This window comes from Canis lupus, chromosome 28 (assembly GCF_003254725.2).
Source record: "Canis lupus dingo isolate Sandy chromosome 28, ASM325472v2, whole genome shotgun sequence".
Lineage (NCBI taxonomy): Eukaryota > Metazoa > Chordata > Mammalia > Carnivora > Canidae > Canis > Canis lupus.
The window spans coordinates 23,686,837-23,710,131 of NC_064270.1; the positions used below are offsets into that span (position 1 = coordinate 23,686,837).

The 23,295-nt window shown below is 39.2% G+C and overlaps 1 protein-coding gene across 15 annotated transcripts in view; it reads left to right on the plus strand.

The window, feature by feature from the left end:
* VTI1A (vesicle transport through interaction with t-SNAREs 1A) overlaps positions 1-23,295 on the plus strand; it is a 357,179-nt gene that overhangs the window by 1,539 nt on the left and 332,345 nt on the right. For all 15 annotated transcript variants that reach the window (XR_007406907.1, XR_007406908.1, XM_035708145.2 and 12 more), the window contains exons 2-3: positions 10,913-10,971; positions 15,692-15,802. Coding sequence is in view for 13 of the 15 variants with exons in the window: in XM_035708145.2 (XP_035564038.1) it covers positions 10,913-10,971; positions 15,692-15,802 (170 nt within the window). In the remaining 2 variants the exon portion in view is untranslated. The remainder of the gene's footprint in view (positions 1-10,912; positions 10,972-15,691; positions 15,803-23,295) is intronic.

Genomic DNA, 23,295 nt, shown 5'->3' on the forward strand with positions numbered 1-23,295 from the left:
ACTACTTTTAGCTTAGTTTTGTTAAGGAAATTGAACCATCGTCTGGATTTGGGCCTACCTGGCTCTGGGGTGTAGTGCGTAGAAAAGGGGATGCTCACTGATCTGTGAACTGGTGGGCAGCTTCCTGTTTCCCACCTCCTTAGTCAATCCTTGATGTCAGCAGTAATCTCTGCAGGACCTAAGTTGACATTCCTATTTCCCTTTCCCTACTTCCCCCAAACGTGCGTGTTTATAAATAATTTTCTTCCTTTATTTGTTTTTCTTTCCCCTTCCCTCACCTATTTTCTATTAATAGGGACATTTGCTTGAAACCAGGATCTCTGAACTTACACCCCACTCATCTCCTGAAGTCCCAGTTAGTTCTGGAGAGGTGGATGATGTCTTAAAGAGGTTTATGAGCCCAAGTGAGGGAACAGGAGGAGAAAACCAAGGTAGCATATATCACCGAGCTCTGCTGCCTCAGAGATTTTTGTGGAGAAAATAGCTGATGGCCTCATCACTTCATGATACATCACCTCGCCTCTTCTCTTCAGTTCTGCCTTTCTCCACTGCCCAAGACCATCTTGATTTTTATTATCCTTGTTGCTGGAGACTACTTCCTTTGACTTGAGTCCCAGAGTTTCAGGACTTGTGATTTTAGTTGGATTTTTGTTCATTTTTAATTGTAACAGTTTTAAAAGAGAAGCATTTTCTATTTGGGCTAATAGATTTTTGTACTGGGAAGATGTTTTATATAAAGTAACAAAGTCATCCATGGGTGCAAAGTTGTAAAACCTGTTTCTAAGAAAACAGATTTTGTTACAATTGATTTTTTTTTCTTGTCTTTATGTTTTAATGTAACTATTCTTACTATATAGAAGGAAACCTTTAAGTGCCTTAAAAATAAAGGCTTGACTTGGCCTTGCATATGGTATAATGTAAAGCCCAAACATAGGAGCTCCAGTGGAATTGAAAGAAGACTGTTTAGCTGGCAATGGAAAAATGCTTACTGATTTGACTAATTGAATGACAGTAATTCTTTAAAAATGTAGTAGTTTCCCTGTTAATAGTTACTTATGCTTGCTCCCTTTATAATCTGTTTCTAATTGATAAATAGAAAAGGATGAATGAAAAGTATATCCATGTCGTTATGCATTTCAGATATAGGTCTGTGGACTAACAATATGTACCACTATTTAAAAAGTATAATTAAAAGTAATTATAATCTCTTTCTGAATAGCATTAGTGGTTGATCTAGAGGAGATAAACTATAATTTACTTGAGTTGAGAAGTTCAAAATTGGACCAAACTTTGCAGCCAGAGCGGTTCTTTCTCCAACCTATTAACTTATTTAAATTGAAGTAGAGTGAGTAGGATTGATTATAATGAACTTCAATCTCTGCTGTGCATGTATGATGTATTAAAGTGTTATCACCAGAGAGAATAGAAAAGATTGAGTATCTTAAAACTTCACTTGAAAAAATAAATCTTATTCTGTGACATGTTTTAAACAATAAAAAGACTTTGCTCTTAAACTGAAGTGTTTGAATTTAACTAATTTTAGTACCTGGATTAATGAAACAAATCAGTCCCTTCTTAGGTAGTATTCTTATGGTACTGTATTTGAAATTTAATTTTAGTGATTAGAGTTCTGTGATAAACTCAAGAAAATGGATGGGTGCAAACCATAACTAATACTAATTATGAAGTTCTTTTTCTTTTGGTGAAGAATTCTAAATGGGGGATATTTTGCAGAGGTTCCATTACAACAAGCAGGCATCCCCAAGAATCTTAAATGTTCTTCTGCAATTATTTGCTTACTTCATTTACAGAGAGAATAATGGTCTTTTGTGACTCCTACCACTTGTAAGATTCACACGTGACATCGGATCTGTTTAGAATCTCTGCTGCTTACTAGATGTGCAATCTTGGGCAAATCGCTTGGCCTCTCTAAGCCTGCTTCCTTCATCTTTAAGTTCAGGAGAGGAGATAATTGCTTCAACCTTACAGTGTTGTAAAAAAATCAAATGGAAGAAAGCCTGGAACACACTAGCACAATTTTTTTCCCAGAAAATGTGCAGAATAAATTAGCTATTAGCAGTATTCTTGCCACTGCTGAAGACGACAGGTGGTAGGGTTAGTCAGGACCCAGCTTCACAGACTGTGATATTAATTGAATTCTTAGGAAACTTGGACCTCAATTCTTGCTTCCTTTTCTGCCTAGACTAGAGTTAGGTGGATCTCTCTTGCTGAATGCCTACATTTGAAAGGATATGAGTATCAGGGTTTTTTGGATATGAAATGGAATTGAACTTTGAACTCAGGATATCAAGGATGGAGGCAGAGGAGATAAATCAAAGTTGTGAAGCAAGACAGGTGTCCTTTCTGGAAGAAAATGCTCAAGTCTCTCGCATTAGTTATGTCAATCCTTGAAGGCTTTTGGAGACTATCTAGGCATAGCCATGAATGGAAGAAGCTGTAAATGTTCCATAATTTTCTCTTGCATTTGTAGTTGTAGTAGTTGTAGGTGGGAGAATTCAGAAAAGTCAGCTTTTACTTATGAATACTGTGGTTTGCGTTTGTATGTGGCTTTGGAGCTGTAATATCCACATGTATCTGAGTGCTTGAAATGTGGATACAGAGTGAAATAATATTTTGGATATTATGGAGCTAGATTATTAAAACTTAATGTGCATATATTAAAATTAATTTATTTGTTCCTTTTTACTTTTTAAAATGTAGATGCTAGAATATTTAAAATTATACATGTGACTTGCATGCATTACATTTCTGTTGTTCTAGAGAGTTAGAGTTGAAGAGATGGTTCCAGTCCTAATTCAAGAATTTATGTGCGCAGTAATTGAATTGACACACTTTAATCCCATACCCACACTCTAATCCCAGAGGGACTGCTCTTCCTTCAACAATGTAATTAAGCTGATAATGCCTTCATTGATTTTTTTAAAAATAACTTTTAATTTCAGAACAGGTATAGATTTATAGAAAAATCACAAAGATAATACAGAGAACCCCTAAATATCCAGTGCCTCGTTTCCTCTATTGATAACATCATATATTACTATGATACATTTGTTGTTGCAGCCAGTGAACCCGTACTGATATATTATAATTAAATGAAGTCCATTCTTTGTTTAGATTTCCTTATGTTTGTTTATCTGTTTATTTTATCTAATGTCCTTTCAGTATTCTAGGATCCAGTCAGGATACTACAAAACATTTAGCAGTTATGGTTCCTTATGTTTTTCTTAGCTATGACAGTTTTCTTAGGCTTTTCTCTAGACTTCAGTTTAGAGGAGTACTAGTAGGATATATTATAGAATATTTCTCGGTTGGGATTTGCCTAATATTTTTCTCATCAGAATGAGTTATAGGATTGGGGGAAGAAGATCACAGAAATAAAACACTATTTTTTTTTATCACATATCAAAAATATACTATAACATAACTTAATCGCTCACTGCTGATGCTAATTAACTGATCACCTGGCCAAGGTAGTGTTTGTCAGGTTTTTCCACTGTAAAGTTACTCTTTTGCCTCTTTTCCATACTCTTTGGAAGAAAATCCTATGCATAGCCCACACAGGAGTTGGGATCACATTTTACCTCCTTGAAAGTTTAACATCTGTGTAAATCATTTGGAATTCTCTATAGAAGAGATATTGTCTGTTCTTCATTTACTTGGTCATTTATATCCGTGGATTCATGATATTTATTTTATTCTTTGTATTATATTCCAATACTACTTTATTTTGTTGCTCAAATTATTCCAGCTTTAATCTTTGGAAGCCCTTTTAGCTGGCTTCTGTGTCCTTTGATACACCCCTATCATTTCAGGTTTGGTTTTTGGTTTTTTTTGTTTTTCCTTTTTAGCCCTTTCTTGCTTTCTAGTATTATAAGATATTCCAATAGCATCTTGTATTTTCCCTGTTCCAGTCCCACAGTCAGTCATTTCTACAAGTCGTACTCCCATTTATTGTGAAATGGTGTTAGAAACCAAGATCTAGGGGCACCTGGGTGACTCAGTGGGTTAAGCATCTGCCTTCACCTCAGGTCATGCTCCCAGGGTCCTGGGATTGAGCCCCACTTTGGGCTCCCTGCTCAGCGGGGAGACTGCTTCTTCCTCTGCCTGCTGCTCCCTCTGCTTTTCTCTTTCTCCTCTCTCTCTCTCTCTCTCTCTCTCTCAAATAAATAAATAAAATATTTAACAAACGAACAAAACCCCCAAGATATAGGAGCATATGGGTGGCTTTAAGAGTCTGATTCTTGATTGCCTCTCAGGTCATGATCTCAAGGTCATGAGCTCAAGCCCCATGTCAGCCTCCATGTTGAGTGTGGAGCCTGCTTGGGATTCTTTTCTCTCCCTCTCTCACAGCCCCCCCCCCTTAAAAAATCTTTAAAAAAACAAGATCTGGATACAAGGTAAACTCATTGCTATTGGAGTATTATTGCTTCTAGTCCCTCTGAGCTGACAGATAAGGAAGTACATGTGTACAGTAAATATGTACATATACATATTAATAAGTATTTGTATATGTAAGCTTACAGATATAAGCTAAACAGGAGTTCATATTGCTATCACCAGCTCTGATCCATTATTATATAGATCATTCTAGAATGGCTTTGTTTCAGTATTGATCATTTTCTACCATGCTATATAGTGTAGCATTAGTAATATATCCATTTTTAAGTTCTCTAATATAAAAAGTTCCTCTATTAGTGGTTTTACTCCACAGTTCCCAGTACATAGTTTCTTCTGCTATTTTATCTAAAAGTATCTACATTGCACAAAGACAGGTATCTGTAAGTGAATTCAAGTTAGCTCTGACACTTATACTACTTTATGAGGGATGGTGGGTACAAGGCTAACTAAGCACTTCTTTTAATACTAACAAAACATGCTATGTAGATTTGTTTGTATAGCACTAAACACTTCTGTTAATATTGAGTGCATAAGAAGAGATCATACTCTGCAAAGACTTACGTGTATACCAGCATTCGTCAAGTCCGTTTGCCAAAAAAAAAAAAAAAAAAAAAGGTGATGAAATTTGTTTAGTGTATTTTATATAGTACATCAGAGGTTAAGAGCTCAGTTCTGGGCAGCAGACCTTGTTGGAATTCCAACTCTGCAATTTATTAGCTGTTTAACTTTGGAGAAATTAATCACTCTGTGTTTATGTACTTGCCTGAGAATGGGATAATACTGGTATTTCTCAAGGGCCGTTTTGAGGATTGGCTGTGATAATGTTCAACACATAGCCCTGTGAAAATAATGATAGCTGTTAGTTATGGAGTTCTGAGTCCTAGGAACGTGCCATTTGTAAAGGGGATGACATTTGGTGTGGAAAGCATGAAGCTCTCTTGGAAATTACATAGGAATAGTGCTAGAAGGCTGCCAAAACTTAATGTTGAAAGATTATTTCCAAGGTCATCTCATTCAGTCTCTTTTCCTTCTTCCTCATTCATGCTTTCCTCCTAAATCATAACCTTTTCGTTCTTCTCTTAACGTGCGGAACACTGGAGAGGGCTAAATTCAGAGTTAGGGCAGAGCTATGTCAAGAGTGATCCCTGCCTCCAAGGAGCTGAAAATGAAGGTGAGGGGGAAAGTACAGAAAGCACCTTCTCGTGACCATCAGAGCCACTAGAGGTCTGGGAATTCAGAGGAGATAAGATCTGTCCCAGGAAATCACCTTGAGGAGAGATGGGATTTAACAGACAAAAATGGGGAAAGGTATGGTAAGTGGGTGCGGTGGGTATCTGTTGTTTTGGATTCTCCAGAAGCTTCTATGCTGTCTTCTGAGAGCAGCACCTTAGTTTTCCAGTGAGAAACTACCTAAACCCAGTCTTGGTGGAATTGACAGGCCGCCCCTGTGCCCAATTCAGGTCAACGTGCGCATATTCAGAGAATGTTTGCTGGGATTCAAATTTTGGACAGACTGAACCAAGAAGAGAGCATCGCATTGCTGCTCAAGACTCTCCTTTTGCAAGGATTGTCAGTGAGTTCCTGACTAGCCAGCCTAGCAACTGTCCTTTCTGAATCTGGGGGCTCATTTTTAAAATTGACTCTATGAGCAACTCCATTTTATTCTAATAAGATTCCCCCTCTAATTCTAACAACCATCTTTCTAATAAATCCCATTTTTTGGCTTAGGTTAGCCAGAATCAATTCAACCAAAGAACCCTAAATGGTAGCTTAAAACAAATGTTAGCAGGAATAAGGGAGAGAGAGAGGGTGGGGGTGGTGTTTGGCTAATAATGAATAGTCTGTCTGGTTAGCGTGTAGCATGCACACTGGACAGGTAATAGTTGGAAATAAAGTTAAAAAGGTTGTTGGAGGGATCCCTGGGTGGCGCAGCGGCTTAGCGCCTGTCCTTTGGCCCAGGGCACGATCCTGGAGACCCGGGATCGAGTCCCATGTCAGGCTCCCAGTGCATGGAGCCTGCTTCTCCCTCTGCCTCTCTCTCTCTCTCTGTGTGTGACTATCATAAAAAAAAAAAAAAAAAAAAAAAAAAAAGGTTGTTGGATCTGGAATGTGGAGGACCTTCACTGCTGGGCTCAAGTGATGCAATCAAAGCCACATTTTAGTAAGATTAAGTGGTAGAGAGGAGCTGGTATGAAGACAGGGAAAGCAGGGTGGTTGGCAGCATAACTTCTTTTGTAAATGTTTTTACCGTCCTACATTGTTTATTCAATTAACCATCATTTTTCAAGAACTGATCATATGGGGTGCCTGGGAGGCTCAGTGGTTGAGTATCTGCCTTTGGCTCAGGTCGTGATCCTGGAATTTGGGGATCAAGTCCCACATCCTGCTCCCCGCAAGGAGTCTGCTTCTCCCTCTGCCTATGTCTCTGCCTCTCTGTATCTCTCCGTCTGTGTGTGTCTCCCATGAAAAAATAAATAAAATCTAAAAAAAAAGGAACTAATCATATGACAGTCTCAGTGCTAGATTTTAGGACTATAAAGATAATTTAGACGTGATTAAAACCCCCAACCTAGAAGATGAATCAGACCTGTATATGTAAGAGATATCGAAATTAGATAGGAGTTGTTGGTGTTTTCTGTAAGAAAGAGTGGCTAACTCTCTTGTTGGATTAGGAAAGGCTTCGAAGAGGTGATGATTTCTGAAGCAAGTTTTGCATAGCAGTTTGCCAGGCAGTCACAGTGGAGTTGGGCATAGGCATTGGGATTAAAGGTCTTAGGTCCTGGAAATATATCAGGATTAGAGATAAAGACTTGGGATCATAAATGTATAATATGACAGCTTAAAAATGGGAGTGGATGAAATTGTCCAGGGACATGGATCATAGTCTGAACTCCCAGGAATACCGACAGGTTGGAGGATAAATGGAAGCAAAGGATGCTGGCAGAGGACCCTGAGTCAGAAGTGAATGTGTGAGAGGATCAGAAAATCAGAGTCTCCTGGAAGCCAGGAGCAGAAAAAGTGATAGGATGGGAGGAACAGAATGTCAGATGCTACAAGATTAATTGAAAGTAGGACCAGAGAATGTCCATTGGTTTGGGCAAAGGAAAAGTCATCAGATTTAGAGTCATTTCAGTGGGCTGACGGAAGTGAGAGTGAGATTACTGGGAGGAAATGGGGAGATGAGGAAGGAAAACATGACTGTGGATAGAAGAGAGAGAAATTGGTAACAAAGGCGAATACAGGACAAGGAAGGCTTCTTCCTCTGTTTTGTTTTGTTTATGAGAAAAACTGGTGCTTATTAGTCTTGGAGGTCCAGCATGGACTTTCCTAACAAATGAACACCTTACAGGAAACAGATGTTCCTTCCACTGTGTAAATGCATAATCTCACTCTTGGTCCAAGATGCTTGGACTTGTCTTATTTCATATTCTGCTCTGGCTTAAAAACAGTGTGCTCTGCTATAACGTGTGGAGATGTTGGACAGATTGACGTGTACCAGGAGCAAATAAATTAGGGGTTCAGTATTGTCAAGCCTTCTGAAGAGCTAGTCATCTACTGAATATTATACTCATTTCAAGCTTCATGACTAATCTAGTTTGTTGTATTAGTTGATCATCATTAGGTTCACAGAAACCTAACTTTCAAGATATTTATTTATTTATTTATTTATTTATTTATGAGAGATTGTGCATGCAGTGGGGAGGGGCAAAGGGAGAGGGAAAGAGAGTCTTAATCAGACTCCACATTGAGCACAGGGCTCAATGTGGGTCTTGATCTTAAGACCCTGAGATCATGGCTCAAGCCAAAACCAAGAGTCAGATGCTTAACTGACCGTGCCACCAAGACATCCCAAAACCTAACTTTATTTTTTTTTAATTTTTTTTTATTTATTATTTATGATAGTCACACAGAGAGAGAGAGAGAGAGGCAGAGACACAGGCAGAGGGAGAAGCAGGCTCCATGCACCGGGAGCCCGACGTGGGATTCGATCCCGGGTCTCCAGGATCGCGCCCTGGGCCAAAGGCAGGTGCTAAACCGCTGCGCCACCCAGGGATCCCAAAACCTAAATTTAAATAAAGAAATCTAGGGATCCCTGGGTGGCGCATTGGTTTAGCGCCTGCCTTTGGCCCAGGGCGCGATCCTGGAGACTCGGGATCGAATCCCACGTCGGGCTCGCTGCATGGAGCCTGCTTCTCCCTCTGCCTATGTCTCTGTCTCTGTCTCTCTCTCTCTCTCTCTCTCTCTGTGTGACTATCATAAATAAATAAAAATTTAAAAAAAAAGAAATCTGTTAGTTCAAGAAAACAAATCATGATAAAGTCGAGCAAAACCTGTTTCAGAGTTATCTGGAATGAGAAACTAAATCTATCTACCTACCTACCTATCCCTCAGCTTTGTTTCTTTCTCAATATAGACTTCATTCTTAACCACTATAAGATGGCTCTCCTTATAGCTAGAACAATGGATGCCAACAGCTTCTAGACTGATGTCATCATAACTCTACCAAGAGAGAGGAAAAGACTTTGCTGTTGCTCTAGGATATTGATTGGTCTACCTGAGTTATATGCCTATACCACTTCTACCACCAGACCAATGTGGCAAGAGGTATTGAGCTACTGGGATTGATTCAGCCTGGGAGAAGCCCGTGCTTTGCTAAGTCACTATGACCAAAGGAACAGGTCATAAAAAGAGATTGCATCTCTCATCCACCTCCTTGGTGGAGAGGAGAGCCTCAAAAAAATTGGGTTATTGCCTGAGAAAAGAAGGGTGCTAGACACAAAACCATAAATGGTCAATATGTTTGCTTAGCACAAAACTTACGTGTAGTCTCTGAATAAATGGACTGATTGTTTTGGAATGGGAGTGAGAAGTTTTCTGAAAAAAACTGGAAAAACCTGCTGGAACATGTCTCTCCCAGGAAAGGTAACTACAATTGGGTTATAACTTAATAGTGGTAGAACTTGAATAAACTACATACAGAGACTTAGCACTTCATAATTTTATTTATTTTTTTTACTTTTTTTTTTTTGAGTTCAAGTTGCCAACATATAGCATAACACCCAGTGCTCATCCTGCCAAGAGCACTTCATAATTTTAGAAGTAATTTTACTTGCATCAGCTTTTTGAGCTAGAAAGAGTTAGACATTTTAAATGTCCATTTTAGGAAGTACCAACTGAGTCTCAGAAAAAAAGTTTCTAATTCAGGATCCCATAACCAGCAAGTAAGTAGTGACTTTGGGTTTAGAATCAATAGTCCTGACTTCAAATATTTCTTACATTACACCCAATTCTTTTTTTTTTTTTTAAGATTTTATGTATTTGTTTGAAAGAGACAAAGATAGCAGCAGAGAGTGCAAGTGGGGAGGAGAGGGCGAAGCAGTCTCCTGCCAAGCAGGGAGCCTGACGTGGGGCTGATCCTAAGACCCTCGGATCATGACCTGAACATAAGGCAGATACTTAACTGACTGAGCCACCCAGGTGACCCTCATTACACCCTATTCTTTTTTTTATTATTACCCTAAATTCTTAATCAAACTACAGTCTTTTAAAGGATCGTAAGATCATGCCCATTTTCAGGAATTGTTGTGGTATGTGACTTTTTTCCCCAAGTTTTTATTTAAATTCCAGTTAGTTAATATACAATGTACTATTAGTATTGTGTGTAGAATTTAGTGATTCATCACGTACATTCAGCACCCAGTACTCATCTCTGCAAGTACACTCCTTAACCCATCACACATTTAACCCATGTGACTTTTAAATTGTATTCATAAGGGACGCCTGGGTGGCTCAGTGGTTGAACGTCTGCCTTTGGCTCAGGGAGTGATCCTGGGATCCAGAATCAAGTCCCACATAGGGCTCCTTTCAGGGAGCCTGCTTCTCCCTCTGCCTGTGTCTCTCATGAATAAATAAATAAAACTTTTTTTAAAAAATTGTATTCATAAGTCATTTATTCCCAGTTTATTAAAGTCATGACTCTGAACACTTCTCGTGCAAGCACTGAATCTGCTGCAGTTGATACAGTTTCTCCTAAAGACAAACTAATTTTTTGTTTTCTCTTGGAAATGTTATGGCATCTTTTTATAATTAGGTACTCCGTAGGATTTTATATATATATATTTTTTTTAATTTTTATTTATTTATTTATGATAGTTAGAGAGAGAGGCAGAGACACAGGCAGAGGGAGAAGCAGGCTCCATGCACCGGGAGCCCGATGTGGGACTCAATCCCAGGTCTCCAGGATCGCACCCTGGGCCAAAGGCAGGCGCTAAACCGCTGCGCCACCCAGGGATCCCCCGTAGGATTATATATTATATATCTCCACATCAGTGGGAAAAAGTGGTTCCTAACCCACCAAAGAATGATCCAGTCATTTGCCTGATGTGGTAATTCTCTACTCTGACTAGAAAGGAAAAGGTATATAAAAATAGAAGTTTTCATTTAAATTTACTTGTATTCTTAGCAATTCCTTGGTATTGATTTTTTGTTTCAGATGAGAAGAAGCAAATGGTTGCAAATGTGGAGAAACAGCTCGAAGAAGCAAGAGAACTGGTAGGTACAGACTTGGTCATGTGTCTTAACTTACAACCAGAGCCATTTCTGCTGACGCCTTCCTCTAGCCTGTTTTATATTATGCAGAACTGTGAAACATTTCTGATTAGCATTTTATAATTTGGACTTCACCAGTTAAAATGAAGAGAATTAATAGTTTCTTGGGATTTTATTCTTCTTAATAAAGGTGATTCATTAAAGGTCTACTTTTAATTTTTATTCCTTTGTAATACTTTTCATAGTAGCTGGAAATAGCTCACACTTGTTAAAAGCATACTGAGTACCAAACATTGGGTTAAGCATACTACTTGCTTTATAATATTTAATTTTCACACAAGGCCTGTGAGACAAATGCTATTCATCAGAAAGTGTTAAGGATCTGAGATGTTCCCCTACTGTGCTTGCCACAGTTTCATCGATGTTGGCGGAAGATAGGAGATTTCTAGATCAGAGACAAAAGAATTCTATGACAACAGAAGGTGCTGCCCAAGGTTCCTGAGCCCCAGTTCCCACAGGGTGATGCAGGTTCACCAGGAAGACTGCCTAACACAGCAGAATACCTGCTAGGGATGGAACCTGGAGCCTGGGAAATGCCCTGAGCTTCGTAGCAGCCTGTGAGCAAGCTTGCTGTTTTTCCCAGAGGGACGCAAGATTTCCTCCCCCAGGGTTGCTCTGTGTGAATACAACCCTGAGGAATGGCTTGAGAAAGGAGCTGTCAGGGCCTTGCATTCTTGGCACATCCAGCAAGACATGCGGGAGTGTGAGAGATACACGGAGGAGGGATTCTCAGTGCTCTTATTGCCCCCATTTTGTAGATGGGGAAACCGAGGCCTAGAAAGATTAAGTAACTTTGAAGTCCCACACCAGCAAATGGTGGATTGCGGGCTTGTATTTAAATATGGTAAACTCAGAGCTCTAGCTCATCCACAACTTTCTGATATAAACAGACTTGCAAATCAAGGAACAAAGAGTATTAAAAGGTTTTATGTCCCACTGTTTTTTTTTATATATATAAATTTATTTTTTATTGGTGTTCAATTTGCCAACATATAGAATAACATCCAGTGCTCATCCCATCAAGTGCCCGCTTCAGTGCCTGTCACCCAGTCACCCCCAACCCCCGCCCACCTCCCTTTCTACCACCCCTAGTTCGTTTCCCAGAATTAGGAGTCTCTCATGTTCTGTCCACTATTCGGTTTTAAAGCCAAGTATTACAAGTACGACTCTGCTTGTTACTGCATCATGGTCTTGAATAAGAATGTTGCTTTCCTAAATACTGAAGGGCACTGCATGGTGTTCCTTTGGTATGTACTTACTCATGTACTAGAACAGTTCCCTAAGTGTGTTTCTTGTGACTGCTGTTACTAGTTCAAGTAAGTTTGGGAAACTGACTAGCTTAAATAGAATTGGGGGTTGGCATATTTTTCAGTTGTTGTTTTGCTACAGAATCTTCTTGGCCCCTTAAAGAGGCTGAGAGGCATTATGAATCTCTAAGAAGGAGATTCATAGGAGGTATATAAAGTGTGGAGCATTTCCAAGCTTATTTGACTGACTGACTTTTGTTAACAGAGTCATACACAAGGAGCTGCCACTTTAGGGGGTCTGAAGAAATAGGTGGCTGTCATTCCCCATAGCACAGCAGACCTCTCTGTGACTCTGAGGGCCAAGGTAGCAAGCTGCTGCCACTGCTCTGTCTTTGTCACTGGCTCTTTTCTAGCTGTCAAAATGTCGCATGACCTCTATGCCCCCAAGATCAACATCTCATCTGCAGTGCTGTTGCCCTGGCAGCTTTGCTTCCAACTCCTCTGCTTCAAATGTTTGCCTCTCTTTTGAAAGTTTCTCCCTTTTAGCAAATGCTTTTCTCCTTACTTTCTTTTCTTTCTATATTCAACTATTTCTCTCATGCTTCCTGGCCTTGACGTAAAAAGACTGACCTCTAGAGACCAGCGCTGCCGGTCAGGACATTCCTTCCTGCTGGCAAGATCACCATAAATAGTACAGTACAGTTGTTTGGATCTTGAGTTGACCTCTTATATTGTTGCTGAGTTCCCAGGAGCAGTTCTTTTGCCTCAGAATCTGGTTTTGGAGCAGCCCAGGTGACTCAGCACTTTAGCACCTGCCTTCGGCCCAGGGCATGATCCTGGAGTCCCGGGATCGAGTCCCACGTCGGGCTCCCTGCATGAGTCTGCTTCTCCCTCTGCCTGTGTCTCTGCCTCTCTCTCTGTCTCTGTCTCTCAAGAATAAATAAATAAAATCTTAAAAAAAAAAAAAAGAATCTGTGTTTTGGCTTGTTGAGCCATCAGTGTACTCAATGATGTTAGAAAGCTGATTTCCTAATAACCAAGATTTTGCTGTACCAAGAAATGTAAAACATATTTAGACCCTCATGGAGCTTGAAGTCATCCCCAGTCATGACCAACACCAAAGTTCTAAGATATGTGTTTCTACTTGTTTAAAATGATCAGACAGCTGATTTACTTAATTTCGATGACATCCTTGTTAAGGACACTGTTTATTGCATTACATCCTCTCCTTTGGATGAGGATCGTGGCAGAAAAACTTCTTTTTTATTTCACTTATTAAGATTACTTGTATTTCTGCCAAACAACTGCTTTGTATTAATCTCTCGGACACTGTTTGTCTTGTGATTACCATGTCTCCCCCTTCATGTTGGCCGTCTGAATGTTGTAACAACACAAAACATGTTCATGTTAGCCGTATTTCTGGTTTCATTGAAATTGCTTATAGTGTGTTTCCTTTTTTTCTTTCTTATCTGCTTTTAATTTTGTTTTCAGTGTGTTTATAAAGTGCTATAAGCAGAAGTGTAGTTAACTCTCAGATTTTCACTTATATGTACTTAGGCAGTTACTTGGATGATCCTGCTCATCTTATTAGAACTAGGTACTTAATGATGATTTCAGAGAATTTTTTTTTTAATTTTTAAAACTTTTTTTTGTTAGAGTGCACAAACAGGGGGAGGGACAGAGGCAGAGGGAAAAGTAGACTCCCCACGGAGCAGGGAGCCCAACACGGGGCTCAATCACTGGACCCCGTGATCATGACCAGAGCCGAAGGTAGATGCCCAACTGACTGAGCCACCCAGACACCCCCAGTGAAGTATTTTAAAAATTACCTTTCTGAGTAACTGTTTAATTTATTGGTGCTTCACATTTTTGTTGAGACATGGTAATCATATAAAATAGTCACTGTTTAAATCAAGGCTAATTCAATCTCTCTCTCTCTCTTTTTCTCTCTCTCTCTTTAATAAAAATTAAGGCCTGTGAATTGAAACATGGTTTATCTGAGAGCTACTATTGTTATTCAGTCTCTAATGCTGGACAAGTAAGAGTTTTATTAGTTAGTCATGCAAGTAATTCATTAGAATGCTTTAAAAGGTAAAATATATAGCAGCATTTTTGGATGTGAGTTTATTTGACATGGCCTGAGCCAAATTGCTTTTGGTGGCGGTTTTTATTTTTCAATGCCAGTTATAAATAAGTTGCCTCTAATACCTTGTGTCTGTACTTGGTATATTTCTTCAGCATCATCAGTAATCATCTTTACTATTATTAACATTCATCCAGTGATTACCAAGCAAGAGACACTGTTGTAAGCACATTAGAGGAATTAGAACATATAATCTTTACAGCTGTCCTACAAAAGACATACTATTTTTAGAAATGAGAAAAGTAAGGGCCAGAGGAGTTAATAAACCTGTCCGAGGCTGCACAGTGAGTACATAGTGGAGCCTATCATGTGGACGCAGGTGTCTGACTCGAAAGCCTATGTTCTTTATTTATTTATTTTTATTTTTATTTTTATTTTTATTTATGATAGTCACACAGAGAGAGAGAGAGAGAGGCAGAGACATAGGCAGAGGGAGAAGCAGGCTCCATGTACCGGGAGCCCGATGTGGGATTCGATCCCGGGTCTCCAGGATCGCGCCCTGGGCCAAAGGCAGGCGCCAAACCACTGCGCCACCCAGGGATCCCGAAAGCCTATGTTCTTAACCATCACACTATTTCTGTATTGCCTCTTATTAAATGTGCATGTGTTCTATCCAAAGTGTTATTAATTCCAGATTATTGAAAAGTATGCTGCTATGATTTCAGTGAGCTTTATGTAATTTAGCAGATTACTGTTTTCATTTAATGCCATGTCAACATGGTATAAAGTTAGGAGTTAGGCTGGATGTTGAGATCACATATTGGTTGGCATGTGATTTCCTAATCAGAAAAGAATTTCCAGAAGAATTTTTACCAAATAACTAAGGCTGGGCTGACATTTTATAGATTAAGGGTAGAAATAAATGGTTTGGTTTATTTTATATTCCTTTAGTCCTGGTGGCTTGGGGCCAGAAGACCAAACCAGGTGGGGTTGGATTGAAGGATAGGACACACTAAAGGTATTAAAGTTGTTATATTTGAGAATGTTTGAATTGATACATATTTAAAAAAAAAAAAACATTCTTGACAACATGAGTGCTTTTACACTCTTCATGTCACTAGCAAGCACTCAGGAACTATTTGTTTGTTGACCTAAGCAAAAGTGAAGCACAGAAGCAGCCCCAATATTACTTGATCATGGGCAGCTAGCTCTATCTGCCTGGCCCCTCAGGTATAAAATGAGAAATTGGGATTAAATCCTTTCAGCTCTAAATGTCTGGCCAAATGAGGTATAAACATATGGTTGAAGTCACATTTTCCTCTTACCCTGCCAGCTTGAACAGATGGATCTGGAAGTCCGAGAGATACCACCTCAAAGTCGAGGAATGTACAGCAACAGGATGCGAAGCTACAAGCAAGAAATGGGCAAACTTGAAACAGATTTTGTGAGTCAGATTTCACCCTTTGATATTTACCAGTCTCTCAACTGAGTTTTCACCTGTGTTTTCTATTGTTTCCTTCACATGCCTCAGTTAGCCTGACATGCATGATCTCTAGGAGCTGGTGTAAGAGATAGGCCCGGCTTTTGTTGTTTATGGCTCGGAGTGTGGGGGTGGGGGCTAAAAATTCTTGAAGAGCTAGCTAATGATGGAATATGAAGTATGTTGGATTCATGACTCACAGATCCAAAGCATGTTGTCCTCTGAGTTTAAATAGTATCTGTTGATACTTAACAATTATTAGAATTTTGAAACTCAATTTTGGGCCTTTCTTAGTTGGCAGCCTTTCTGATGCAGATGGACTTCAGGAGCCCATGAATGTCCTGAAATTATATAGGTATTTTTGGATGTCCATTTCTATGTGCACTTTTTTCCTGGGCTAGACACTATGGACTCTATTACAGTCTTTAAAGGATACCTTACACTCCTCCCACCAAAAGGACAAAAGGGATTCAATTAATAGTTTATACAAGTGGTCCTTTATACCAGTTGCCCCATGAGAATATTTAGCTTTTTCTTCCTATGTGTCTTTCAACTCTACCTACTTCATAGCAAATCTAAGTATATAAATTTAAACATATAATGTTGAAATTGTTAGTAATTAGCAAATAGTAGGTGTATAAAAGAGAGAGCTGAGCAATTCCACTTCTGAGTGTATATCCCAAAGAATTGAAAGCAGAGTTTTTATATTTGCACACCCATGTTCATAGCAGCATGACTCACGATACCAAAAGATGGAGGCAACGCAAGTGTCCAGCAACAGATGAATGAATAAACAAAATGTGATACATGCATATGATGGGGTATTACTCAGCCTTAAAAATGGTGGAAATTCTAACATATGTTATGACATGGCATAACATGATATGCTTGAGAACATTACACTAAGTGAAATAAGCCAGTCACAAAAGACAAATAGTATATGATTCCATTTATGTTATGTACATTGAGTAGTCAAATTTAAGAGACAGAAAATAGAATGGCAGGTGCAAGAGACTGGAGAGAGGGAGAAATAGGCAGTTGTTTAATGAGTATAAAGTTTCAGTTTTGCACGACGAAAGGTTCTGGAGATTTGTTGCTCAACATGTGAATATATTTAACACTATTAAACTGTACACTTAAAAATGGTTCAGATGGCAAATTTTATATTATGTATATTTTACTACTTGAAAAAAAAAGAAGATACAGGTGAAGAAAGATCTGAGCTTTACCTGTAAGTCATGGAGGAGTCATGTCTTGGTGTGTGAATCAATTTCATTTCTGACCCTGGGGTCCAAATTTGTAAAGAAATTCAAGAATTTATAAGATGTTTCTGCCTCTCTTCCTGCCTTAGGTGTTTCACTTACAGAGGCTGAGCCTCTAGGCTATGGTGCTACCAGACCTAGTAGAAATCCCCCTAGGATCTGGAGATAGGGTGATTTGTAGTTATGCATGTTTATTTTATATTTAGATGGATATTTTCCTATGAAGTTGAGATAGGCTCTATCTGCGACTCTGATGCAATTGCCTTTTAAATTGTGTTTCTATTAATTAAAAAATAAAAAATTGGAATCCACAATGGGCCTAAATTCAGAAGTGAAATGTGGGATGCCTGGGTGGCTCAGCGATTGAGCATCTGCCTTTGGCTCAGGGCATGATCCTGGGGTCCTGGGATCGAGTCCCGCATCAGGCTCCCTGCAGGGAGCCTGCTTCTCCCTCTACCTATGTCTCTGCCTCTCTCTTTCTGTCTCTCATGAATAAATTTGAAAAAAAAAATGTTGGAAAAGAAAAAAAGAAATATAATTGCCTAGCTCCTGTGCTCTGTGCTAGATAAAACCTTCTCTAACTGCTTTGTGAAAGGTGGGTTCTCTTAGCAAGAATATTAGATATAGCGAGAAAATTAAATTGATTTGAGAACTTGACAACTCAAATTTATACTTAGACAATTATAATAAAAATTAATGTTTCAATTTATTTTAAAAAATTTATTTATTTATTCATGAGAGACACATGGAGAGAGAGAGGCAGAGACACAGGCAGAAGGAAAAGCAGGTTCCATGCAGGAAACCCGATGTGGGACTCGATCCCAGGTCTCCAGGATCACGCCTTGGGCCGAAGGCAGGCGCTCAACCACTGAGCCACTCAGGGATCCCCTAATGTTTCAATTTAAATGATGAAAGTAAAGTATTTATGAGGGTCGTTTAAGTTTGCTAACCTCATCTTTGTGAAATGCCTTTATTAAAGATTTATTTCTTGGTTTTTAAAATCACTAACTCTATTAGTTTGTAGGGGCTGCCATAATAAAGTACCACAGACCAGATGGTTTAAACAACAGAAATTTATTTTCTCACAGTTCTAGAGGCTGAGAGTCTAGGATCAAGAAATCAGCAGGGTTGGTTTCTTCTGAGGCCTTTCGCTTTGGCTTGGAGATGCCCATCTTCTCCTTGGGTCTTCACATGGTCTTCTCTCTGCTTGTGTCTTTGTTTTGATTTCTTCTTGTTTTTTCTTTTTTAATCTTTTAGATTTCATTATTTTATTTTATTTTATTTATTTTATGTTTTAATAATAAATTTATTTTTTATTGGTGTTCAATTTGCCAACATACGGAATAACACCCAGTGCTCATCCCATCAAGTGCCCCCTAAGTGCCCGTCACCATTTCACCCCCACCCCTTGCCCTCCTCCCCTTCCACCACCCCTAGTTCATTTCCCAGAGATGCAGATGCAATGAAACGCCGGGACACCTGCACCCCAATGTTTATAGCAGCAATGTCCACAATAGCCAAACTGTGGAGGGAGCCTCGATGTCCATCGAAAGATTTCTTCTTCTTGTAAGGAGACCGGTCACATTGGATTAGAGCCCAATGACCTAATGACCTTGTTGTAACTCAGTTAACTCTCCTCCAAATGCATTCACTTTCTGAGGTGCAAGAGTTAGTCCTTCAACATATGAATTGAGGTAGACACAATTTAGCTCATAACACTGAATGTAGTTTTAATCTTCCTATTTTTTTTTTCAGAAATTAAATCCCTTCTATTGCTTATAAGTCAATTAGCTCAATCTTCAGTTTTTTTTGTCTCCTAAGGAGTATAATCTGGCTAGAGTCCTTTAGATATTTGAATATTGTATGCTTGGGTAAGTATTTTTTAGGCATATTTTCTGTTCTAAAGGAAAATGGAACCAGTGACTATGATCTGAACATTTATTCTCCAGGCTATCATTAAAAATTCATGTGTTTATGTGTATAATTGTTAGCACAACTTTCTTCTCCTGTGTCAGAAAGCATGCTTTACCACTATCAGCCCCCACCTTCCATGGTATAGTGACTTAGAGTTTTAAGATTTCATTTATTTGAGAGAGTGAATGAGAGTAGAGAGAGAGAGAGAGAGAGAGAGAGAGAGAGTGAGCAGGGGGAGGGGCAGTGGGGGAGGGAGAGGCAGACTTCCCTGCTGAGCAGGGAGCCTGACGCAGGGCTCTATGCCAGGACCCTGGGATCCTGACCTGAGCCAAAGGCAGATGCTTAATGACTGAGCCATTCAGGCGCCCTGTGACTTACGGTTTATAAAGTGCTCTAACATACACCACTTCATTTCATTGTATGAAGAGTAGACAGAGTCAATGTGGATGACTCTCCCCATTTTACACATGATAGAACCAAGAGGTGCCAGTTGATTCTGGATGCCATTCAGCACATCCTCATTCTCAAACCTGGCTGTGTGTGAGACACTGCCCTCAGTGCTTGGAAAAAGCTGTAATTAAGATAAAGTTCTTGTTCTCATGGGATTTAAATCCTAGTGGGGAAGACAAAAAACAAATAAACAAATACATATATATCATAATTTCAGGTAGTGATGAGTGCTCTAAATGACTGTAAAGTAAGTAAATGGGTAAGAGTGGCTAGCACAGTGGTTGTGGCTGTTTTTGCTAGGATGTTCTCTGTGGCGTGAGTGAAAAAGGAAAAGGTTTACAGAGGGAGGCAGGAGAAAGATCTACAAGGGCATCATGGGCATGATGAAGACCTTGGCTTTTACTCTGTTTGGTTGAGAAGCCATTGGGGGCCTTTGAGAAGTGGGTGGTCTCTAAAAGCTTCCCTCACTTTCCTGTACCCCATCGCCTGAGATATTTGAACAGAATATAGAAAATACTTACATAATTCGTTTTTGATTTGTATTTCCTTTTTATATTTCTTTTGTTTTTTAAGGGAATGAAGAATATCTTCTTAAAGATATTTGATCATTTTCTAATGGTGATACACCTAGAAACATTGAACCCCAAGAAATATAGCACAGATGGTCCTTCATGTCCATTTGCAACATTTATTGCAAATGAAGCAGATGTGCTGTTCCCTTTGTAACACTGAGACTTTGGGGGATTTTTGCACCAATGAGGAAGAGCAGAGGATGGCTGGATACTTCTTTCTTTGTCTACTTGTTTTCTTTTCTTGGTCCCTCCTCCTCCTCTGCCTGTTCCTCAGACAACTGGATTCTTTTTTTTTTTTTTTTTTTTTGACACTGAATACGTTTTTATTGGAGACAACTGGATTCTTCAGGCTTCTCTACTTACTCCCACTATCTTATTCTGTGTGGCAGCATCCACTCCTGTGGCTTCAATGACCACTTCTATACCAACCTGCATTTCTAACCCAGACCTCTATAGCTCTAGATTCATAGTTCTTACTACTTACTTTACTCCAGAGTCCCTTAAACACAAACACTTAAATTTGACAAATTCTAGTCACTTCCAAGTTATATTTAATTTCTTCCTCTCCATCACTTTGCACATCCAGTTGATCACTGAGAATCAGCAATCCTGCAACTTAACTATCTCTCACTTTCATCTCCATTACTGGAAGCTTTCATATTTTTCCATCTCAATGTTTGTAGTAGCCTTTCCTCCTCCTAATTCTTCTCCTGTGCTAAACCACCCTCTGCACCAGTGTCGAATTATCTTTCTAACACACTGATCTGAATATGTCACATTGTTCCACAATGTCCTATAGAGTGCTCATTGCCAGCTGAATTATATCCAGGTCAGCTTGTAGGCTTTCTGTTCTGTTCCATTGCTTCTTCACATATCTAGGAATTTTATTATCATATGCTTGGTACTGTGAATCATACATTGTTAAAAGCCTAGATTTTGTTGGTTTCCTTTAGAGCAGTGCATTCTCAACCTTTTCTTCATTATCTCCTCCTAAGGAACCTTTTTGGACTTTTTTTTTCATTTGCCCCTTCCTGAATATAAATAATAGTGAAAGGGAATATAAGGGAAGGGAGAAGAAATGTGTGGGAAATATCAGAAAGGGAGACAGAACATAAAGACTCCTAACTCTGGGAAACGAACTAGGGGTGGTGGAAGGGGAGGAGGGCGGGGGGTGGGGGTGACTGGGTGGCGGGCACTGAGGGGGGCACTTGACAGGATGAGCACTGGGTGTTATTCTGTATGTTGGTAAATTGAACACCAATAAAAAATAAATTTATTTTTAAAAAATTGCCCCTTCCTCCTCCCACCCTCATGAAATTTTAACACTACAGATATACTGTAGATCTGTACATACTATGACCCTTTGGAGAGCCCTGTGTCTTTCTGATATCTAAAAAGCTACATCCTCCCAAGAATCAATTTTTGCCTTTGTGGTATGATGTCACCTCTGATGAAAATGCATGTTTTAGAGAATTTTTTTTCTTTTTTGTTTTTTTAAGTAAGCTTTATGCCTAGCATGGGGCTTGAACTCACAACCCTGAGATCAATGGTTACATGTTCTCCTGACTGAGCTAGCCAGGCACTCCTTTGAGAATGTTGAGCTTTATTTGGGCAGGCAGGTAACTTACTATCAATTTAGATTGATCCTCTCAAGGCCTATTGTTAAGATGTTTTCGGACATGTCTAGAGTAGACCTACTTTTGAGGTATGGTTCTTCTTGGTTTCCACTTGAGTGACTGGAGCATTCAATGACCTCTCTACCTTATGTTTGGTCAGAATTCTGTCTCTCTGTTTGGCTGCCCTCCAGAAGCTCCATGCCATCCATAGCTTCCCAATACCTGTTCTCTGTGGGATCTTGCCCTCTGCATATGCAAATTCATTTTCAACCATATATTCATTTTCACCTTTTTATAGATTTCTGGAGCCCCTTTTCTGTGTAGCTCCTTTCTCTATATTAACCTGCTAAATTCTCTCCATCTCAATCCCAAATTCCAGTGTCTGCCTCTTAGGCCCAGTGACATGCTATGCTCTATTTGGGCTCTACCTCCCCATGCTGTAGTCTGAAAGGTACCTATAGGCTGAGAACCACAGCAATTGTAAGGCTCATTTCAAGTGTTTCTCTTCCCCCAAAGGATTATAATTCTACACTGCCTATTGTAGTTTTTGAAAACAATCATTACACACATTTTGTCCATTTTTATAGTCGTTTAGAGTGGGAGGATTAGTCTTGTACCAATTGCTCTGTCATGACTGGCATAAAAATTCAGTGTATTTTTAGTGTTTATTAGTATTTAGCAAATAATGCATCTGAAAATAAATAATAGTCTCCTGTTTATAATGACTCATATCATAGGTTTCACTTTGTAACTGAGAAAATAACTACTTAAAGGAATTTAAAATTCTGGTTATAATTTGTATTCATAATTGTGAGAAGTTAAGGGAAGACAATTGTCATCATTGTGTTCCTTTTTATATTGTTGATATTCCTGATGATTCTGCTCATTCGCCTGTCTCCATTATCCTGAACATTTAGCCTCTTGTAGCCTCCTGGTGTTCATTTTTGGCTTCTAGGGTCTCAGTGGAAGCTAGGAATGTTAGGTCCTGAGAAATTAGAATCTAGGCATCTTATTTTTAGATGAGGAAATGCAAGACGACGAGGAAGACCAAATGACTTACCTTAAAGTCACACTGTTATTTTAGTTTTAAAGATTTTATTTATTTATTCATGAGAGATACACACAGAGAGAAAGAGAAAGAGGCAGAGGCAGAGGGAGAAGCAGGCTTCATGCAAAGAGCCCAATGTGGGACTCGATCCCAGGTTTCCAGGATCACACCCTGAAGGCAGGCGCTAAACCTCTGAGCCACCGGGCTGCCCAAGTCATACTGTTATTAGAACCAGGGCCAGAATCACATCGTCTAAACACACTTTCTTATGTTTTCTCCATGATCCTTTGCAATCCCCCATCTCCAATTTCACATTTCCATAAGAAATCAATTTAACACCCTCTTCATGTATTTGAAAACACTTTTAAAATTAGAATTCATATTTTTACATTGATCTGGTAATTTCTTTCCTCAGTATTCATGTAAGGTTAGCTAGAGCAGAGTCATGTCAGGATATTCTAGGAAAACAAACCAACCCAAAGGGAGGAATACTAGTAGAGGGTTTTTCAAGTTTAAGATTATTGTTTGTTTCTTAAGAAAATAAAATTAAACAAAAAACGCCTACAAAAGAGTCCTCACACTTTATAAAATGTTT